This window comes from Musa acuminata, chromosome BXJ2-4 (genome assembly GCF_036884655.1).
Source record: "Musa acuminata AAA Group cultivar baxijiao chromosome BXJ2-4, Cavendish_Baxijiao_AAA, whole genome shotgun sequence".
Taxonomy (NCBI): Eukaryota; Viridiplantae; Streptophyta; class Magnoliopsida; order Zingiberales; family Musaceae; genus Musa; species Musa acuminata.
In genome coordinates this window covers 39,700,909-39,722,631 of record NC_088341.1, presented here as the reverse complement: position 1 = coordinate 39,722,631, position 21,723 = coordinate 39,700,909, and the positions used below count along the sequence as shown (strand labels likewise).

Genomic DNA, 21,723 nt, shown 5'->3' with positions numbered 1-21,723 from the left:
TTGAACATGTAAACATTAATAATCTAATTGATGATGATGACTGGGTAGTAAGTCCACTCCACTCATCAAAATATTAAAAATTCAAAATATCTTTTGACATATTTTGAAAATACTAGACAGTCAAATCCGGATCTTACAATTTACACAAAACAAAACAAAACAAAACATACAGGAGTGAAATTGTCGAAGTGAAATTGGAAACACCGAAAAAAGAGTTAGTTGGGAATATAGACACCCACAGAAAGTATTGCACATAAGCAACACAAAAGCACTGATTTAACAATAAAACATGATATGTAATTTTAAATTATATCACCCGATATGAGTGATACATATCGATCCGACGATATATCGATACGCAGACCGTCTGTTACCGGACAAATAGTACTACAATAATAAGTGTGCTACAGTGCTATAATGTTACATTGTAACAGTGCTACAGTACTATAATAAGAGGAAATCACTCGGTAAATCCTGATGTACCGTTCGGTACGTCCTGATATACCGCTCGATATGTTGATATCATACTATACCGAGCCAACCTCAAAACACCGGTACGATATTGCATATCTTACAATAAAATACTATATTTTTCTAAAAATATATTAAACTATTATAATAAAATAATAATTAAAAAAAAAAAAAGACAGACATTCACAAGTTCACATTTGAGATAAGAGTTGACCACCATTTCTTCATACTATATTGTAATAGGATTGGCCCCAAAACATTATAACAGGCATCCAAAGCAGGCCTGCTAGCCAGCTGTACAGTGAGAAACAAAAGCTTAAAACAATAACAAAATAGGATGTGATCTTAAAATCCCTACACATTTTGAAGCAAAATAGGTAGTGTCAACCAAGTGAAGCTGTATAATCCATGGAAACCTCGAAAAGCTACATGTATCGATTTGTATACAGATGCAACAATAAGTTGCTAGTTCTAAAGCATCTATCAGGAATCCTATGCCACAAAATCCTTTCTTGTTTTGGTTACCTCCAATGATTAGATTGAATATTGCACCCAGTAACTGCCTGATCGAAGTTCCTCCAGGGGGAAAAGTTCAAATCAGCAATTCTACACTGCGCCACATGAACTTAATCACCAAATTCCTGCAGGAAAAAAAAAAGAAAAAAAAAGAGTATCGTATAACATTATGCAACATGGCAACACAAGAGTCAACCTCCAGTAGTGTCCTCTCCCTGCAAGGCTGCAACACGCCTATGCCTTGGTCTGCCAGTTTAATGCATTATCACATCACAGATGAATGTGACAATATCACTAGAGGTTACTGAATGGTGCAAGAAACATATAGATCATGTGAATCTAGTGGAATTTGTAGGTGAAATTGTATAATAGATTGAGAAGAAGCAAAGCTGGTTCCGAACATCAGGCTTAGTCACCACGTTTAGTTCACAAATATGATCTTTTTATAAACATATAACAAGAACGGATCGCAACATACCAAAACTTGAAATTAGTTGATGGATCACATGTGATTCAGAAAGGCTACACCACAAGTTCATCTTCAAGGAAATCATATTCGAAGGTGAAGTCAGTTTTAATCCTCTGGCACCTGCAACCAAGCAAGGTTTCAACGAATCAGCAGAAAGAAAAACAATGGCAGAGAGATGATTATAAAGCAGAAAGCCAGCAAAATAAATCTCATAACAAAGCTCAAATATTTGCAAATTCTATTAATGAGAGAAAAATCAGCAAATGTGTACCAAACAGTAAATATATGGCACATACACATGATTCAGTTGCCTTTTTTCAGATTGGAAAAGAAACTAAATCTTTGATCTACTACTGGTAATGTATAGTAGTAGTGAATAGTGATTTCCAGGTCATGAGTTTACACTAGTCATAAATTTCGAAAAGGAGGTGATAAGACTTGAAGAAACACAAATACAAGTACAATAATCTTTACAACGAAAAATGAAGACTCTTGGAGAACTAAATGCAGTCCAACATACCATCCATGCTGAGAACCATCATTTGCAATATGAAAATCAAAGTATATATAATTTCCTCTCTCAAAGTTGTCATTAGTAACTTTTGGTTCCTCATGCCGTTGAAACCATGTATTAAATTTCTTGTGAAATCTCCATGACTGCCTTTTCAATTCTCTGGCAGCTAAATACTGCTGATAAGTGTTCTGCAGTGAAAAATGAAACATCAGTTGTACAAAATATCCAGCAGCTGATGCAACATATTTATTTAATATCTAGTTAAATACATATTCTAGCAGTTCAAACAGAGAAGAAAAGGAACCAAAAGGCCACAAGAAATGACTCAACACCTGTTGATGATAAAATGCAAAAAACAAAGCATCGGTGCCCAATGGATCAAGGCTTAGTCGTTCCCAAAAGGCAGGATTATCAACTATTGGTGCCTGCATTTGAGGAAAACTAGCAGGAGTCACTGCAGGATGCCTCTGAAAAAATTAAACAGAATGTATATATTAGATGAAACTGAAACGTCTGGCAGAATTCAGGGGAAGAATTAACACAGCGCTCAAAGTACGACACAGGAAATAAATTCCTACTGGTACATAGTTCTTTGCACGTTCCGAGTCCCTGGGCTGCGGAAGTTTGTAGTATGCAGCTTCAAGCATCTGCAGGTTATAGATCTGATCGTGCACACCACCGGAATTCCCAGCTAAGCCACTAATGTTGTCACCAATGGCACCAAGGTCTAACCCACTTCTCCTACCGATGACACCCAGGCTTGCTGAAGATTGACTAGATTGCAGTGGTTGACCAGGTGAAAGATCAGTATCTCTAGTTAACTGATTACCCTCTGCAACTGAGATAGAATTTGCATCCTGTAAACCAACCAAACTACATTTGAGATACAAAAAATAGAAATTCTAATCAATCAATGTTTGACCATTATTATTTATCTGAGTTTTGTTAAAAGAAAATATTCAATTAAAGAAAAATAGAAAATCACCTACAGAAGCATCAGACATAACTTGTAAAATTAATGTTTTACTTAGAACACATGTTGCATAGAATTTTACTTGAAACATTTACAGTTTTTATCATAATCTGCATAAGATTACTTGTAACGGAGAACAATTAATTAAGTCAGGAACATGATAAAAACTGCCCCTAAATTAAGTTATTAAGCTAAGTAATAGGGTTCAGATTTACCTAATTTGAAGAAATAAGTCATTGGGTCGAAATAAGATCTTCGATTGAAAGTTCTCTTTGAGAATTTTGACTTCCACAAACTCTTGAATATGGAAGAGATTTTAGGTGGGAAAAGGTCCGGGAAGAGGGTCGAGATGAGGAAAGGCAAAAGAGATAGATGAAGGGAAAGAGGGTTGTGCTTGCAGTCTTATAGAGTGAAAAAAGAAGTGCACAATTAAGAAGAAATGAAATATAACTTTTAGGAGTGAAAAGAGGATTTGTTCAAGGCACTCCAGGCTAGGTAAGGCCCAAGTGCCTCATCTGGGTCTGGGCGGGCGCACCTGAACCAGGGTTGAGGCGCTCACATGATCCTGCTCATTATATATAATATAACATATGCTAAATAATTCAGAAGCATGTCTTACCTCATAAGTGTAAAAATGCATTGTATTAGCATAAAAAATTAAAAGAGATGTGATCAATCGAAAATTGAAGTGCTTAGCTGGGGGTATTTAAGAATGGTGCTTATAAATGCCTACCGCATATGATGTCTTCACATCATCATCAGTTATCATCTTGCTCACACTGGGACTTGAGGCAGGGTCTACAATCAGATCTTCAGACTCGTTATGCTGCTGCTGCTCTTCTATGCTGGCATGCCCAGCATCTGCTTTATGATATAGAAAAATGATGAGAAGAAAGATTCCCTGAAACAGAAAATCTGAAAAAACAAAAAAACTGGGTACCTCCATCTTTTGTTCCCGTCGATACCAAGGGATGTTGGGAGGATTGTTGAATTGGAGTTGGCTGTTGTTGTGAGGCTGAACTAACAGAAACAAGACCTGCTCCCTGAACTCCAAGCAGGCCAACATGAGGTGAAACAGAAGTGCCTTGAGAACTAAACTGCATACATGTAAAGGTCACAAAATATTAGTGAACTTGCAAAAAGAACATGATCAAGCATCACAACAGAAGCCTCTCTTGTCATAATTACTGAATATCCTGAAGGTTAATATGGCTAGGATATACATGTTGCTTTTACATAACAGAAGACTTTTCATGTCAGTATATTCTTCAATTATTCTATACCAAAGGAAACAGTGATTGCATCGAGGGTGCTCTTGGTACAGCCAATTATTAGCAGAATATACAAGGGAAGATTTAGAACAAGATCGCTACATCATCAATTGCAACAGAAGCATTGACAATGCACAAACACACATTTGCAATCTGTACTTTCCACATAAAACATGATCAAACAGCCACAAATGTAACAAATAACTAGGTGACAAAGGCATACACATTTTAGATGATTGCTAATTGCTAAAACACTGATGAGAAGCAGATGGTGTTTGACTAGTAAATCACCCTATGCACATATGCATGCATCTGAATATATGACCGAGAAGAGAAGAAACAAAAACATATAAGAATATGTTAATATCTATTACATGTCATAAGCCTCATAAAAACTACATATCACTTTGAAGCTAGGAAGCAACACAAGGATACGAACACAGAGAGGAAACGTGTGTGTGTGTGTGTATATACACACATATATATAATTTGATTAATATGAGTTTTATAGTACTTATTTGAATTTTATAGTATGCTTGGTATTTTTTTAATAAATTCCTAACATATATCCACATAACTTACTTTGCTTTTGTTATATAGTAATAAGAGGCAGTAACAAAATTTATCATCAATATCGTTATGTAACATTATAATTTAGGGAATATAAAAGGTGATCAATTCCTAAAAAAAATACTAAAAAGAAACAGAAAGAAGGCTTTCTGCAGCGGAGTTGCGGGTTTGTTGTTTGAACACGAGAGAGTCGCCGAGGCCACGAGTGAAAGGCGACGGAGGTCGTAGGTTTGCTGTTTACACACGAGCGAGGCGTCGAAGTCGTAGATGAAAGGCGATGGACCACAGGTGGCGACGGATTGACAAGAGAGACGCCAAGGGAAACACACGAGCTTTGTTGCCAGTCATAGTCGATGGATCAACAAGAAGGACGCTGAGGGAAACCCACGAGCGAGGCCGCCGATGACGGGTCATGCGATGGGTGATGGTAAGGTCATCAACGAATTGCTGACAGAGGTGCATTCGTAGGTCGTCGAGGGTGTGAGTCGCCGACGGGTCATCGTGTGCGCGACAATGGCTTCAACCTTCCATTGGATGGCAGACACAAGTTAGCTTGATTTCCCTCGATTTCACGCTTCCTCACCCTCACGTGAAGGCCACATGACTAATCGTTACACGCAAGCATCACGAGAGGAAGGCCAAAGGGCACGGGATAAGTGTCCGAGACGGATATGTTGTGTCCCAGAAAATAAAATAAAACAAAAAGACACGTGTCCAATTGTGTCAACGACGTATCTGTGTCTAACATGAATACACCCACCAAGTTGACGTGTTCATGCTTCCCAACTTTGAAGGCAAATCAAAGGACACACCTGAGGTGAAGATCAAGCATCTTTGCGTAAACAAGGATGGAGACTGCATTCAAAAAAACACCAATGTTTACACTACCATTTTTAATTTTGGATATTGGACCTATGCTGATCGATGGCCATACAGGTATGGGTCCTGTAGGTGCCAATACACTAACATGTTATGCTGGCACATGCCACGACATACATTTCGATTCGTTTCAATCGGCTGAAACCCAAAAAAAATTTATTTTTGGGTTATTTTCCATCTTTTTCATGATAAATACAAACAAAACTCATGTGGATCCAACATATTTTGACAAAGATGAAGCCTAGATCCATAAAGATCTAGCTTAGAACCATGCAGAAATATGCATGGATCTAGCATATATCCATGCAGCTCTAGTCAATATCTGCTAGGATCAAGCCATGATCCTTGCAAATCTAAACTAGATCCATATAGTTCAAGGATTTGTTTTTGTGGGTCACGCCCCATATTAAGTCTTAATGGAAGATGCAAGGATCGAACAACACTAATCGTGATCTAATTGCACATAAAATAAGGTAATTAAGTCAACAAAGTACATTTGGATTTACCCAACTTAGACAAAAATCTAGCCAGATTTTCAATTTCAACTTTCTCCTTGGGAAATTGGGCCTCCCCTTCAACTGTTGCTTGAATTTGAGAGAGGTTTGAGTGGGATTTGGGATAATTTGGTGTAAGATTCGATGGAGGGAAGAAGGAACGAGAGTGAGAGGGGAAGAGGAATGGGAGAAGGCGCTGTTCAACCCTCTGTATTGACTCAAAAGAAACCCTAACAGATCTCTTTGAGTTAAATTCACCCTGGGTTGGTTTAATACCCAGTTCACAGTGTTACTGGGAAATAAGGTCTGTTTTGCAAGCAGATGGCCCGAAACCCAGTGGTCGTGTTCTGATCCTTGTGCGGACTGGTAGGTGCCGAATGGTATGTACTGATCCACATGGTTTGTCAACCCTTTGGTTAATTTTCCAGTCAAAGATTTGGGAGATAAATTCTGAAAAGGACAAGCATTAATTTAAAATATATAATTTTTTCATGAGGACAAACATAAAACACAAGCAGTGATCTGCAAATGTAGAGTATCAGTTCACATAAAACGGGGGGGCGGGGGGTGGGGCGAAAAAGCTTCTTAAGGCCTGCTAACATACTAATATGCTGTGATGCAACTCAGTCCCACTTAATCCAAATCAGACCAGGACCTCTTACGGTTGGCTCCTGACAAAATTCTCTCTTCCAGGCATTATTGGAGAAGACACAATAGAAGGCAGTATAACCTCTACACAGGTTAAGACAGCCTCATTCTATGTGTACTCAACTAAGATCCACCTATGGGAGCTCAGACACGCTTTGTACACCCATGGCAGCCCAATCCAGCAGCCGAGTTTTATCTAAGTGAACATCGCGAATAATTCAACCCCAATCCAGCTTCCAGAAAACCAAATCTAACTTGAAGATTACATATTTCTAGGACTTCTCCAGCTCAAAAAGGGAACACCAGGACATTTCTACTTGGAATAGAAATAAGAAGGCCCTTTGCAACCCATTTGTAGTCAAGTTAGGAAAGGAGAGGGCTGAGCAAGCCTCATCACTCGCTCCTAGTGGGAGTAGAATAGGACAACTATTTCCAATGATTTTTTTATAACTTTTGCTATTATTTTTATTTGCTCTTTCAGTGAGTTTTATTCTCCTACTTTGAATCGTATCGATGCCCAAAAAGATAGGACTCAAAAATCCTACCATCAATAGATTACAGGTTAGTGAATGTACGTAGCTATGATCTATCTATTAAGGCTAGCATCTTGAGAGAAAATATCTTTCAGTGAGATTATGTGAAATTATGGAATTTCCAGGAAAGGAAACATTTTCTCCCACAAGTTATTAGTTAATTATAAACATAAGTTGAATTGTATCATTTCTTCATTGCATTAAATGATAGCTTTGTTTAGCTTAGTTGTCGTATTGCCTATTTGATAAAGGGAATAATCTGATTCAAGTCCTTGCAGATGGTGCAATCCAGTACATGCCAGATTTTGTGCTTGAGGCTCTTTCCGTGCTGGTTTCCAGTTTCACATTAGATGAGATTTACAGATCATCCATCAATTATTTACTGAATCTCTTAAAATTGAAAGTGGACTTCACTTAGCAGTTAGCATCAATTCAACTATTTCCAAGTCGACCAAATTATGGCAAAATTATTTCATATTACCTGTGCATACAGGCGGACATGGGATTTCTCCAGAGTCCTAAAGGTACAGACTCCATTGGACCAAAAACATAAAGCATTACCTTCTACCTTCAAATGCAAAATTTGCAATAATTACTGAGTACCTATCATGTTCAACAACATATCAAAAGAAACCCAACATCACTGAACTTATAAAGGTATTGCAGATTAACTATGTTTCTTCAAATAGCTCATAACTTTGACACATCTGATGGTGACCAAGGCCTGAAGTCAAACTCACCCTACTTTCGAATATCCTATGATTTTGGAGAAGCTCCCTCTACACCAGGTATGATGTTTCTTTATAGTAATTCAAAATTTGTTCACCAACAAAAAGGCTCTAAGGCCTTCTAATAGACTAGGTTGGTCTCAATATTTTGCACAAGACACAAGTTTGGTTTCTTAGAAAGGGTAATCATCATCTAATTACAGCTTATGAACAACAATTTAACATTGAAGACACACAAAAGCACCACAGCAGTGGTTGCATATTTTATTTGAGGAATATACTACAACAACAACAAGGCTGTAAGTTCCAACTATTTGGGTTTGGCTTGTTCATGAGATCTAACATAGTTTTACACTGATTGTCAGTCCACCTTTATTATCCGGGATTAGGATTGGAATTGATGGTGTTAGTTGAGAAATATCAAAAGAAAAAATATATTTGTATGTTACATGGTAGTTTAGATTAATATTTTATTAGTAAAATTAAGCATGTAATGACAATAACTGTGTGGGCAAAGATTCTATATAGTAGAACCAAAGACCTTCTTAGAGGTAAAACAGGGAATAAAAACAGAAATTAAGTTTTTAAAGTCAAAAGGAAAGAACCTGTTGAAAAAGTGAATTCTGTTGTTGTGTGGTATACTGCTTGTGATTAGCACCAGAAAGAAGTGGCACACCAAGAAGATTACTATGGCCTTGTTGCTGCACTTGTTGGAGACGCTGCAAAAATTTCTCCCTCTGGTCAGGAGTGATCTCAGGCCGTCCACCAAATTGGCTCTGGACAAGAAAACCACATCAAACTGGAACCTCAGGGCCACAGGCAATATATTACAACCCAGAGTATTCGACACTATGGAGTTATATGGGCCACACAAAATAGACTAAAGATGCCCTTCATTGCTAAGGAGAGATAACAGGAACAAGACATGAGTAAAAAATTGAACATGCTAAAAGTAGTCAACAGTAGAGCTCAAAACATCAGACTTATTCTAATTAATAGAACCTAATTTTAAAGATTAACTTATTTAAAAGTTCAGGCTCAAATGCTGTCCGTAAGAAAAACTAAAACTAGTCTCAAAAGAAGAGCAAAATTAAGTTGACATAATTTGTGGCCTGTCTAGACCAACTTGTGTGGAAAAGACAAAACTATCAGATTAATCTACCAACCAAGTGGCAAATCATAATCATCACCATCCAAGCCTTTTCTAGTGGATAGGGGGACTAGTTAAAGGGCTGAATCCAATCGAAAATTTTCCAATATCTAAAGGCAGGTAAATGGATTATCAAACAAGACAAAGGGAGAGTTCAAGACAAATGCAGAAAATGCTTCACAGAGACAGTTTTGCAAAAAGATGCAGGCAAAAATTATATAGAAACAGAAAATAGTGACCCAAAAAAAAAAAATTTCAACAAGGTACCTTTGAATTGACGAAAGCATTCAACACACAAGTTGAGGCTATTCTGGATCTATCCACTCAAATGCTACAAGCAGAATTTTTTCCTGTTCGATAACATATATTTGCGTTGACTAAATTATTCGTTAAGCAGTTGATACTATTTCACTCCAACTTACCTAAGAAGCTAAAAGTTCGAACCAAATCTATGTAACTAACAACTCAGAATCGAAACCAACAAACAACCAGAATGGAACTCATTTTCTAGCACAGAAAAATAAAATCATAACAAATAGGGTCCAACACATATCCGAATAATAGGTAGGTGGTAGCAATTAAAGAAAAGTTTAAAAGCCCAACACAAAAGGCCCTCTCAATTGGGGTTCTGAGTAGAATCAGTTGAAGAAATTCTGACAAAAGGAATTAAAAACATGTTTTAATAACTAGCAATTATAGTGATCAATTGGTACAATAAGAACTGCTACAAAAATGATACTCATAAAATATGATCAGTGAACTTGATTCAGAAACTAACTAAAGGACGGGAAGCAAGATTCTATAATTCAGCTAAAGTTTCTTTCAAAGAAAATTGAGTTAGCATAATGAAACATCACAAAGTTTAAAATTGCCACTGACAAGCATTGCAGAACAGAAAATTATGTAAATGTATCGAGGAAGTCCACAATATAGACTGACAAGAAACTAACTAAAGGAGGGGAAGTAAGATTCTATAATTCAGCTAAAGTTTATTTCAAAGAAAATTGAGCTAGTATAATGAAACGTCATGAAGTTTAAAATTGCCACTGACAAGCATTGCAGAACAGAAAATTATGTAAATGTATCTAGAAACTAGAAAGTCCACAATATAGACTGACAAGTGACAATATGCGCCTTTTTTATCAAAACTAAATAATTAGCAGCCAGATAAGCATTAAAGATCACAAGTCCATACACACACAAACCTAAGCTGACAAATTTACTAGTTCTAATGGAATAGAATAAGATACCATGACGAAGAGATCTTTACAGTAATTAAATGAGAAACCACAATCACATTCAAATTTGAAAAAGATCAAAGATGTGAACCCAGAAACTTTAGGATGGACGATTAGCACAAGCATTCGTTCAATATTAGATGTAGTATGGTGAGAAACATGAAAACCATTAATTTAATGAAAATATATAAGATCAAATCAATCGTTAAGTAACTTGTATAATGTTATCCAAACAACATACAGTTTCATTTGCATTCTGAAAAGAGGCTGAACTCTGAGGTCTCCATTGAATCCCAGCAACCACCGAAGGTGAAAAGACTCTTCCTGCGGCAACAGAAGCCTCACCAACATTATCAGATTCATTTGAACCAGCTACATCATTGGTTTTTGGCAATGATTGCAATAGGATTCTGTTATTTAGCGGAGAAGTCAAGGGCTGCGCGAACCCACTGCTCCCAATTCTCTCATCAGCATTTAATATGTTTCGCTTGGACAAATCAGACATTGCAGGAACAGAACCAAGAGGAACATTTCCAGAGATTCCACCGGCTGAACTGAAAGTCATGGAGGCACTAATTGATGTTTGATTAGAGATCCCTCGGCTTATACCTTTCCCTATTCCAATTTCAGGGATGACCGGTGATGATCTACGCACCGGGAAGGTCATATTATCATCCTCCTTCACCGAGATGGATGAATTAAGAAGAGATGATGAAACAGAAGCAGATGAGTTCTCTGTAACACTTCGTACGCTTGATGGCCCAGAAAGTATAGCTGCAACTGTTGGTCCAGCAACTGATGGACGTACAGGCATAGTTGCAGCTGAAATAGTCCCCAACGTTAACCCAGAACTAATACCAGGAGGAGCTGCTGATGCCAAAGAACCCATAGCTCCACTCTTTGATGGTGGTGTTTTTGGTGCAACATCAGAATTACTTTCCTGAGAAGCTACATCATCACCTATGTCCTGACATGTGTTTTGCAACTCATTCGATGACAGAGGAGTCTGTTGATAACATAGAAGATCCATTATGCAGAACCACAAAAGAAAAATTATGCATTTTTCAGACCAAAGCATGTTTGTAAATAATATGGACCGAAAAGAAAGAAAATTCAAAAATTAACCATTAGGAACAATTCTCACAGATATTATAGGCCAGAAAAAAGTGGATATATTACAAATAATTCTTTAAAAAAGGGTGGCCCACTGCACGAGACTTCTACTACCAAATATGTTTTAAATATGTTAAATGCTAAGAACTTTTTATTCAAATATCAACCCACTCAATGACCCACAACAAAAATTACAATATCATAATAATGCTCTGTCAGAACAGGTGCAACAACAAAAACCATACTTCAGAATTGTAATTCAGGTAGGTATACCTACTACATTGGTAGTTAAGCATCAGCTGCAAGTAACTGTCTGTTAAAAAATGTCTCCTGTGCAAAATTGGTCCATCTAAAGAACAAGTAAAAGGGTGACGGTATGCTGTTGGAATTGTTACAAGCATGAACCTTCTAATATATATTGGACTTGATCAATTACTGATTAGCATTACTAAGAAAACAAATAAATTTGACTAATACCTATGATTAACATTTTTTTCACGTTGTGTACTCTATTGCTCATTAAATAAGACATACAGATAACTGTGTTGGCAAACTCGCTACAGAATTCTTCAAGCCTAAAAGTGCACTAGTAGTCAAAACAGAAGCAACACCCTGTCAACCAAGATACAAAATAAGTTTAAAAACTTAGTGATTCTTTCAGGGAAGTCTGGTATTACAATCACCACTAATTACAGAGAATATAAAAGTAAAGGGAAGTACTGAAAATTAAAGAGAATTTTATAAAACTAAACAGTTAGATATGAAGTAAATATCCAGGAAGATAAAGAACAGCTTGAGGTGATAAGTAGAAACATGGCTTTTAATGAAATAATACTCACAATTCCATACACTCAATTACATACGCTCAATTCCTTCATAGACATTTGTAAGAATTAAAATGAATTCCAATGGCAAATTTTCAGTGAATATCAACAACATACAATTAGATCACAACATAGAGACATCAATAGGCAAATAATGAGAGCCTGCATATGCAATGCCTTGTTTAGGTTGAACATAAAATAAGAGAAATGTGTCAATGAATTCCCAAAGTATAAATATGAGTTCTCACAATGTATACTCAACTTAAGTTTGAAACTAAAACAAGTGCAACAAATGTGTTCATTCGCATTTAGTATCATTTATCATGTCAGTGTTGGTAAGTCACCGGGACGTTATGTTTATGATAAATATGACAGTATACCACGATTACCATACAGTCTCATGAGAGCTTTACACATTTTACATGGTGGTGTGGCATGGATGCAATATGCACTTCAAGTCACATCGATAACTTCCTGGCACTGTATGGCAATCTAATCCATGCGCCTAAAAGACATATGTAACTGTGCATGTAATAAATAGTAGATATGAATTTCTTGAAAGGATCAGGACAGAAGATGTTGGGAAAGGTCATCTCAGTAGCAACCATGCTTGGATTGCCTTTTTATGTGCCACTACATACAGGTCAGCATAGTATATATAGCATGGGCCTCAAGATGACAAGCATAGGCCTAAGACATTGCCAAGGATGTGCAATACACCCGATGGCTAGACATAGTGACATACGACCATGATTATGTTAAAAAATGAAATGTTATGGGTTGTGATATATATAGTTGTCAGTTGTTACAAAGTAACTAGGTGAACACAGAATGACTTGTGTCACTACAATAAGTAAAGCATGTTTGTCTTGTCAAGTCATTAGCTACTTAACTGGATCAAAAGCAGCAGGGATAGAAGACCTGAAAGTCGAAGTTTTTAATATTTCTTCATGTATAGGCTTATAATTGTTTTTAACCTCTATTGAACAGATTCTATAATAGGAATGTCCAATGTGGATTTTATTAGTCTTTAATAATTTAGATGTATACAAATAATTAACAATTAGAAGCTTAACCATTAAGATTGGTAGATAAGGATTAACCATGTGGGTAGAGGTAGAGAAAATCTAAAAACATTTTGATATGAATGATAAAAATAGATTTGATGATCTTAGTTTGGCCAATGATATTGCAGAAATGATCAATGTAGCTGAAAAAAATGGAAATTTATTACTGTTGTTATTATTGTTGACATTGAGCACATTGATTTAAGAATCAATCCATACCAATTGTAGCGGTCTGCAAACAAATTGATAAATACCAACAGAAGTTTGCCAAATTATAGCATACTGTACTGATCTGAATCATCTGACAAGATTCCACTTTAGAAATATTACTAGTATTCAATTCCTTAGTTCAACATTATGAATTCCATTTCCAATTTTGAGTATTCAGATATGTCATGGGCCACCTATGATATAGCACAGTGCAAGAATTAAATAAAATAGTATAAAAAATCAACAATACAACCATAAAAAAGGAACAAAACCTTCCAAAAAGTTACAACTACTAACAGGCACGATCATGGAAAAAAAATTCTGAGTTGCAGCTCTTCTTGTGTCTAAAAAAAGAAAATATGGTATAATAAGAAGATAGCTTATGAATAACATGTTCTACGACTAAATGCAGAATAAACACTTTAAAAACTTCTAAAATGTTCATTTGACACCAATTTTAAGTGGTAAACACATTCGCCTTCAAAAAGCATATCACACTAAACAAAAGATACTTGACGAAGACACGTTACCTTAGCAAGACTGGAAGGACCAAGTGAAACAAGATCTTCGAGGGCTTCTACCTTATCCAGTGGTAGAGAGCTGTAAAGCTCATCAACATCACCAAATTCATCAAAATCCTCCTTCACAGAAATTGAGAATGAATGAATACAAACCAGCCAAACATATCCAGAAGAATTGATTATATAAATGTCAGAAACAATAATGGAAAAAGAACTCCAGACAGATTTGACAAAGATGTACCTGATTCCTTTCGACATAATCTTCTAGAAAATCTTTGACATCATTAACCTGATCAGGACTCAACTCATCATTATCCAACAATCTCAAAATCAACTCCAATTTCATAATGTGAGCTTTGTGCCTTGCAATAGATGCCTCCAAATGTGTCTGAAGCAAGATATTCAGTATCAAAGCAAACAATGTGCTACAGTTAATTGTGCAAGAAAAGTTATTCTATTAAATACCAATCGTGGTGGCCTTGTTTTCCCTTTCTTAACAGAAAGGCCTTCAACTTCAGCTTCAAAATTGTCAATCTGACTTTCCAAATCCCCAACCTAAAATAATTTCACACAATCACTTAACTAATGTACTTGAGTGAAGAAAAACTCAAGATACAGAATAAACAAGAGTTAGATTAGCTACAGCAAGAAAATTTGTCAAGTTTCATGAACCAATAGAAGGATGAAGATGATAATATTCGTGGGGCAAAGCTTCCAAATTGGAACTGAGATACACCTCTTGTTCAATATAATATGTCTCTTTAAAATGACACTAATAGAAGCGAGGAGTTTCATCCACGATAGTAGAGTATTAACACACCGTACTGCTCTACCCCCTTTTTTTCTTCCCCAAACAAAAAAAGAAAAAAGAAATCCCTCCACCCATGACCAAATTAGTAGAGGCAAAGAAGCTATAAATTTGAAGCAATAGCTGATGGAAGATGCACATAGCATACTTATATGCTCACTTACCACATTGTTCAACCAGTCCCTTGTTTCTGACTTGGCCTTCTCTTTTGGGTCCTGGCAGCACTCCAAAAGACAATATCAGAAAAGCAAGGTTGCAAACATGCAAAACGAATTTCAAGTTCTTTAAGGGCAACAATGAATACAGATCAACATAGTCAGAACACATAAACTATTTCCAACAACATTTCATATATAGAATTAAAAACAACAAAGAAATAACTCCAACTAATTTGACCAACAGAGTATTAGAGCAACTCAGCTTCCTTGACAATATGCAGTAAAAGCAGACATGTACAGTAAAATACTTTTACAGGCCGATACAGCTCGCTCAAAACTGAAGTGCTAAATTAGCATATGTTTTGAGGATTGGTGTTGAGGTCCAGGATTTAAATCCTGGTCCGATACAGCTCTCAGTAACCTACCAGGCCAGTACAATACCGTATGCCAGGCAATACACTGACTTGTATTGCCTAGTATCATTCAATAAAATAATAAAAATGAATGTTATTGTACCAACATTCAACTATATGTTTTGACCAAAACACTTAGTCCGACCTTCATACAGACTGCTATGATCAAGATTTAGAACATTGGTTGAGGACCTTGAGGTTACTAATTACCATAGGTCCAAATCAAGTTTCCATATTCTGGTATTTGTGCAGATTTTTTTTTTATTGCGCTGGCTGTAGTAGTGTGCACATGAGAAGAAAATATGAGCAAATGATCATTATGCCTGTCCATACCTTTCCTTATCTAGTTGTTCTTAAAAGAAATAAAATTTGATCAAATAGAGGTAGGTTGAAAGAGCTAAGTGGAAGACAAGGGGAACAACAAGCATACTTCCTCTAAATATAATTTAAGAGTTTGGATCAAGGTATAATATTAGATGTCTAAAATTATATCACATGGAATCCTTCTCACTCAACCTCATATAGGAACCCTTTAAATTCATGTCTGTTATTGGTAACAAAATCATTTTCCCATGCCTCATGAGAAAATCTCCCTCCCAACACTGTGGTGAGAAATAAAACTACATATTTGCAGATCCTTTCTATATGGATTCCCATGAACATCAAATCTCCTCTTCCACCACTTTTTAGCCAGCCCCTTCTCCCATGTTCCCTTTCTGATCTCTTTGTTATTTTTCTTAAACTCACTCTTGTCAAACTGGTCCTCTTGATAGGTCAAATACAGAGTAGAGGAAGAAAGCATAGTTGCATCGATATATGCAGATCCCGTGTTAATTATAATGTTTCAATCATGATTATTTTGTTCTAGGTCATAGTTTTGAACTTTCTATACTATTTTCTTCATATAAATGTTTCTTGTATGCTAGCAGCAATCTCTTAACAGAGATCATAATAATGTCACACTAAGAGAGATGGATTCCTGGACTTGAATCCTGCCTTTGCCACTTACCCTTTGTAAAAGAGAGAGAGAGAGAGAAAAAAAAAAAGAGAGAGATTATGGATTAATTTGTACATTGATGTCCATTAACAAAGAAGGAAGCATCAATTGATGCATGATATTACCCTTATTTCTTGGAGGCACTCACTCTTTTGCTCTCTTTCTTCAAGTTTTTCTCTAACTAGTAAATTGGATCTTATCTATAAAGGGCAAGCCCAGTGCACAAAGATTCTCACCAATGGGGGTGTCAAAGAACAAGCAAATAGAAAGACCACTTTTGTGACTCGAACACTGATCATGCAACCCGCAAAAAAGTAACCTTAACGTGATGCCAATGCTCACCCTCAAACCAATTCTTATCTATAGTCATGGTATTTCTCCTCTTTTCTCTATATAACTTTTTATCCATCCCATTAAGAAACCTTCATGACAAAATCTAGTATTTTTAATGACAACTTTTTTCTACTACCAAACTTTAACATGTTTAGCTTTTTATCGTGCTCTTCACATGTTATTTATTATATATATGTATGCTTTTCTTTATTTTTTATAATGTAGAAGCATGCGGCTAAGAAATATGTTATGATTTCAGATGATGGACTATAATATTAATCTGTATTTTTCAAGTTTCAACAATATCAAAATAATAACAATTTGACTTTTAAGACAATCCTATTGACAATGTGATGAAATTTGACAAAATCACTTAAAAGCTTGCCCGCAGCAAGTTTAAACTCTCAGAGAATAATAGCATCATGAAAAACTTCATAATTTCTTCTTCTTTCCTAATTCAATATGGAATGAACTAAACTTTATATTATATCAATATCACATTTAGTAATTTTATCATGCCAGGATTTAGAAGATGTAAATATATATTAATTGACATTTCCAGAAACATATTTTCAAATAAATACTCATTATCCATACTCATTATTATCTGTAGTAATCATCAAATAAACATCTCATATTTAGTATTACTATTTAGTATAATTTTAATACATATAACAAACAGCTGCAACAGCATGCCATCAGACTGGCATCTCTTTGGTAATTTCATCTTCGCAAAGGCATCTTCAATCTCAATTTCGAGACTCTAATTTATTATCTTATATGCACTAAGTCCCCTATAGTAAGAAACTAACACGGATTGTTGTAGAAAAAACTAACATGAATTGTTGTATGCTGATAAAGGAAAAAGACAGGAAGAAAGATAAAAGACCGCAACTAATGAGAATGAAAAGCAGTAGATTTTGTCTCAGATAACAACTTTGCATTTCAGAACAAGTTACAAGATAGTTGGTATATTAGTGTTCATGTAACTGTAAGTTGAACAAATTATCATAGCTCTATCAAGGACCCAAAAATAAAGGCTCCTTAGAAAGTAGCTATGTTTTTTAAGGCTAAAATTAAATGAAGCTCAAATTCCAGATGATTAAGAGTGCAGTTTCATACATGTTAATTTGGAGTCTGTGGAACGTGTCACACGAAGAACATAGGAGAATGCAAACAACTGAATGTTTCATTATTTAGAAAAATACACTACATCCTGAAAACAGTATACATGAGCATGATGCTCAAATGTATGCTCCCTTGAACTCATCATATAAGCATCAGAGTAGCCCTAAGAAATAAAGGAGCATTTCATTTTTCAAAATACCCTAAAGTTAAAAATAAATTAGCAACTGATGAATAAGCACTTCCTCGGAACAAACTCCACAACAGAAAAGGCACGGCACATATGACATAATGATTAAAAAATAAATGGTTACTTGTTGATAAAAGTCAACTGTTGGTGAAAGGACACCATGCAACTTACTGTCTTGGGTTGCTGCCCCAAGCCTTCCTTGGAAAAGGCTTTTGTTTTTGTCTCCTTCTCACAAACCTTGAATCTTTCCATTTCCCGCTCAATGAGCTTGCGAGCATCCAGGAGAGCCTGCTCATAAGAGGCATTAACCTATGTCAAGGTATATCACAAAATTGATTGTCAAACACATAACTATAAACCCCAAATTTATAAGAAAGCAGTATTTTATTAGCAATACCTCAATCATAATAAATTCAGAATTAAACATAACAAACTGGTTGAATAAACCTTGAAAAGTGAATGGAAAAGTAGAAAATTCCGTGCAAGGATGAAGTGTAATGACAAGTACAAAAAACATATAATATCAAAACATGTGACAATAAAATTTGTCAACGACTATCAACTAATAGCGTCTAAAAATAAAGCTTTGAATGACACATCCAATCAATAACTTAATATAACTTTTAGTCAATAATTTGGAAGTAGCTGAATACTAAAGCACCATTTTCATGGGCTAACTGTCATGTAACTCAACATTGTCACCTCCGGTTTGAATGCAATTAAATATGTTGTTCCTGATTGCCCAACTTATTGATCCCCATGGCGTGGCTTGTCTTACAGTCATGTCGTAAAATTATTCAGTCTAAAAGATACGTAATCACACAGTGTGCCAAAAGCTTCTCTTCATTTTTATCATGTCTTACTTTATAAATAAAATCATCTCTAATTGACCTTTCTCTAGTTTTTTACCATGAAAATACTATAGAGGATATAATTTCTGATTAGTATATCAAAGAATAATGACATAAATAGATGCCACTGTAGCATGTATAAAAGATGCTACCAGCCTCAATAAAAGATATTAATAAGAAGCTTTTGAATTACTAACTTTATTGTGTATTACCAGATCAAGCAAGCAACAGAAAGGTAATGAAAGAACAGTACCATGGAAACCCAAATGCATCAGAGTGTTCAAAAGGCCATAGGAAAAACTGGCCATTGACACCCCAGCTCAGAAAAAAATTGAAAACCATGTTCGAACACTGAGAAGAACCAGCATTGAGATTCTCTAGAGAGTCAAATAGTTGTTAAGAAAATGAGTGATTAAATCAAAAGTGTAATTCACCATATTATCACCTTAACCATCAAGAAATTTAAAAGCGGGGTTATCAAACCGCTCATCTAGTAAGCTAATCAATGCTAAGCATTATGATAAAAACTTACTGAAAGATCTAGCACTACCAAGTGAAAAAGGAGGCACAACAACCATAAGTGTCAAAGTAACGCAATGCATATTTTGTTTAAATTTTAAAGTTGTTCCCATTTGAATTTATGAAGCTGACTTGCAAAGTCCAATGGGGATAAGAAGGTACATCTATTTTGACACTGAATAGATGCGAACCAAGGTAATATTCAACTGTCACAGAACATTCAAATTTATATCCCAAATTATGCAACAAGGCGATCTCCTTCATTCCAAGAACTTTTTTTCTTTCGAAGTAGAATCATTTCAATAATAATCGCTGAATCAAGATGCATTCTTTCAACAGCATCACAATCCCTAGGACCGGAAGGGCGAGAACAAAGGAACCGATATCCGGAAAGAAGACATAACAAATAGGTCGCCATGTGTGCGCATGATCAAAGATCTTCCAACAATAATGAAATCCACCCGGAGGATGAAACCCTAACCTTCTTGTCCTTTATCTCGTTCGACTGGAGCCATGTCTTGATCTGATCGCGGTATCGCTGCAACTTCTTGATCTCCTTCTTCAAGTCCGCCTCGAATTTCTCCTTCTGGTTCGCATTCTCGGTGTCGTGAACCTACCAAAACGTCCCCGAGACCATCAAATACACAAAAACAATAAAAGAAAAGAAGGAAACGGACGATGATTCAACATACCTTGTTCCAGATGCTATCGAAGACATCGACGCCTTCCTGCACCTTCTTCAACACCCGATCGATCTCGCCCTGCAGCTTCCGACTCGCCCCCATGGTGACACTCTGACAGAGATCAGTGAATCGCCGGGTTCTCGCATCCCAAGAAGCTCCGAGGATTAGGGTTTATCCCCTTCTTTCTAGGGCTCCGGGAGGGAGCAAATCAGACATCGAATGATCAGTTAACAACGATGTGAGGTAAAACCGACTCTCCATTAAGCTTTTACGGGAGTGCGGCCTTCTTCCTCCACCATAATGTACCAACGAGGCTTCAGCCAGCTCATATGGATTACACAGTAAAATATTCCAAGTATCTGAATATTAGCTTAGTATAATTCATATTTTATTTAACGAAAAAATCAATATCAAGAAGATTTAAGCTGCATATTTATTTATTTATTTATTTTTCAGAACAACGATAGAAGTGCTGATTTGCTTATACGGATTTAGTAATGAAAAATTATTATAAACTAAACAAGCTATTAAACTGGAGATCTCAAATTTAATAATTGAATCTGATGTTATCCCATAGTTAAAACTTTGTATAATAAATTCTATTTAAAATTAAATAGATACATGACTATATATATACATACTGAGTCAATTGAGATTAATAAAATATTCATTAATGAAAATTTATAGTATATTTTATTGTACAAAAATCATAAATATATTTTATCAATTGAGACATTCAACCCCTTTAACATTTTATCTTATATTTAAAGTTTTTATAAAGTAAATGATTAAGTGTGAATGCTGGACAAAAGCTTCTCTTTCAACTTTTTCTCAAGTAGTCTTTATTTTCAAAATTTTTAACTTTTTTTAATATCCAAATGCCCCCCAATCATCTTTTTTTTTTCTTTTTTCCTATATGGATTGATCCATAGGGTAAATTGGTCCATTTATACTCTTTTTATATTACATTATAGTGTTTTCTACGCTACTAAGAAAATACTATAACATAATATAAAAATATTATAATATAATATTTCTTGATATTATTGAAAATACTATAACACTATTGATAGGGAGAAACTCACCCTTCTATTGCGGTTCGCTATGTAATAGTTTAACTTGACATGAAGAGCGAATGATGTGGTAATCAGTGACTTCAGTCATTGTTCACCCATGATTTTATTTTTTTTTTAATTAATCATAATTCAAGTATCAGAGAAATTATACTCAATTCGATTTTCATATGGCTCTTTAATTATTTTTTAACTCCTACACATACTGAGTGAAAGAGGTGTCACCAACTATTCCATCAAATGGCAAATGAGAGGCACTTTTCCATGAAAACGCAGAAAGATTATTTTTTTTCTCAAAAATTCATATAATGATTAAATGTGGCCAAATTTAATTATCAATCGGATTACATTAGATCGATGTGAGTTAATTTATTTCTTAAGTAT

General features: G+C 35.5%; 1 protein-coding gene across 5 annotated transcripts; it reads right to left on the bottom strand.

Annotated features, from left to right (window-relative positions):
- Window positions 1-768: 768 nt before the first annotated feature.
- Window positions 769-20,573, bottom strand: LOC103983084 (uncharacterized). Of its 5 annotated transcripts, none has more exons than XM_009400241.3 (16): window positions 20,276-20,572; window positions 20,065-20,196; window positions 18,385-18,522; window positions 15,162-15,212; window positions 14,655-14,744; window positions 14,431-14,577; window positions 14,199-14,309; window positions 10,696-11,460; window positions 8,672-8,842; window positions 3,884-4,040; window positions 3,677-3,804; window positions 2,549-2,827; window positions 2,303-2,437; window positions 1,977-2,158; window positions 1,466-1,576; window positions 769-1,233 (listed from the first exon to the last, which is right to left on the bottom strand). In XM_009400241.3, the coding sequence occupies exons 1-15, from the start codon at window positions 20,366-20,368 to the stop codon at window positions 1,510-1,512; spliced, it is 2,646 nt and encodes an 881-aa protein (XP_009398516.2). In that variant the 5' UTR covers window positions 20,369-20,572; the 3' UTR covers window positions 769-1,233; window positions 1,466-1,509. The 5 variants fall into 5 exon arrangements, with proteins under 5 accessions (XP_009398516.2, XP_009398515.2, XP_009398518.2 ...); XM_009400240.3 differs by having other exon boundaries at window positions 769-1,112; XM_009400243.3 differs by having other exon boundaries at window positions 769-1,576; window positions 2,303-2,395; window positions 20,276-20,573.
- Between the last annotated feature and the right edge of the window lie 1,150 nt (window positions 20,574-21,723).

What these genes read in the sequence shown, in the direction of transcription:
- LOC103983084 (XM_018825175.2), bottom strand. Translation starts at nt 20,368, where the DNA reads ATGGGGGCGAGTCGGAAGCTGCAGGGCGAGATCGATCGGGTGTTGAAG. An exon ending in ACGAGATAAAGGACAAGAAG is followed by an intron (nt 18,523 to 20,064) that starts GTTAGGGTTTCA and finishes ACCTTGACATAG; the next exon opens with GTTAATGCCTCTTATGAGCA. An exon ending in GTCCTTCCAGTCTTGCTAAG is followed by an intron (nt 11,461 to 14,198) that starts GTAACGTGTCTT and finishes TGTTATCAACAG; the next exon opens with ACTCCTCTGTCATCGAATGA.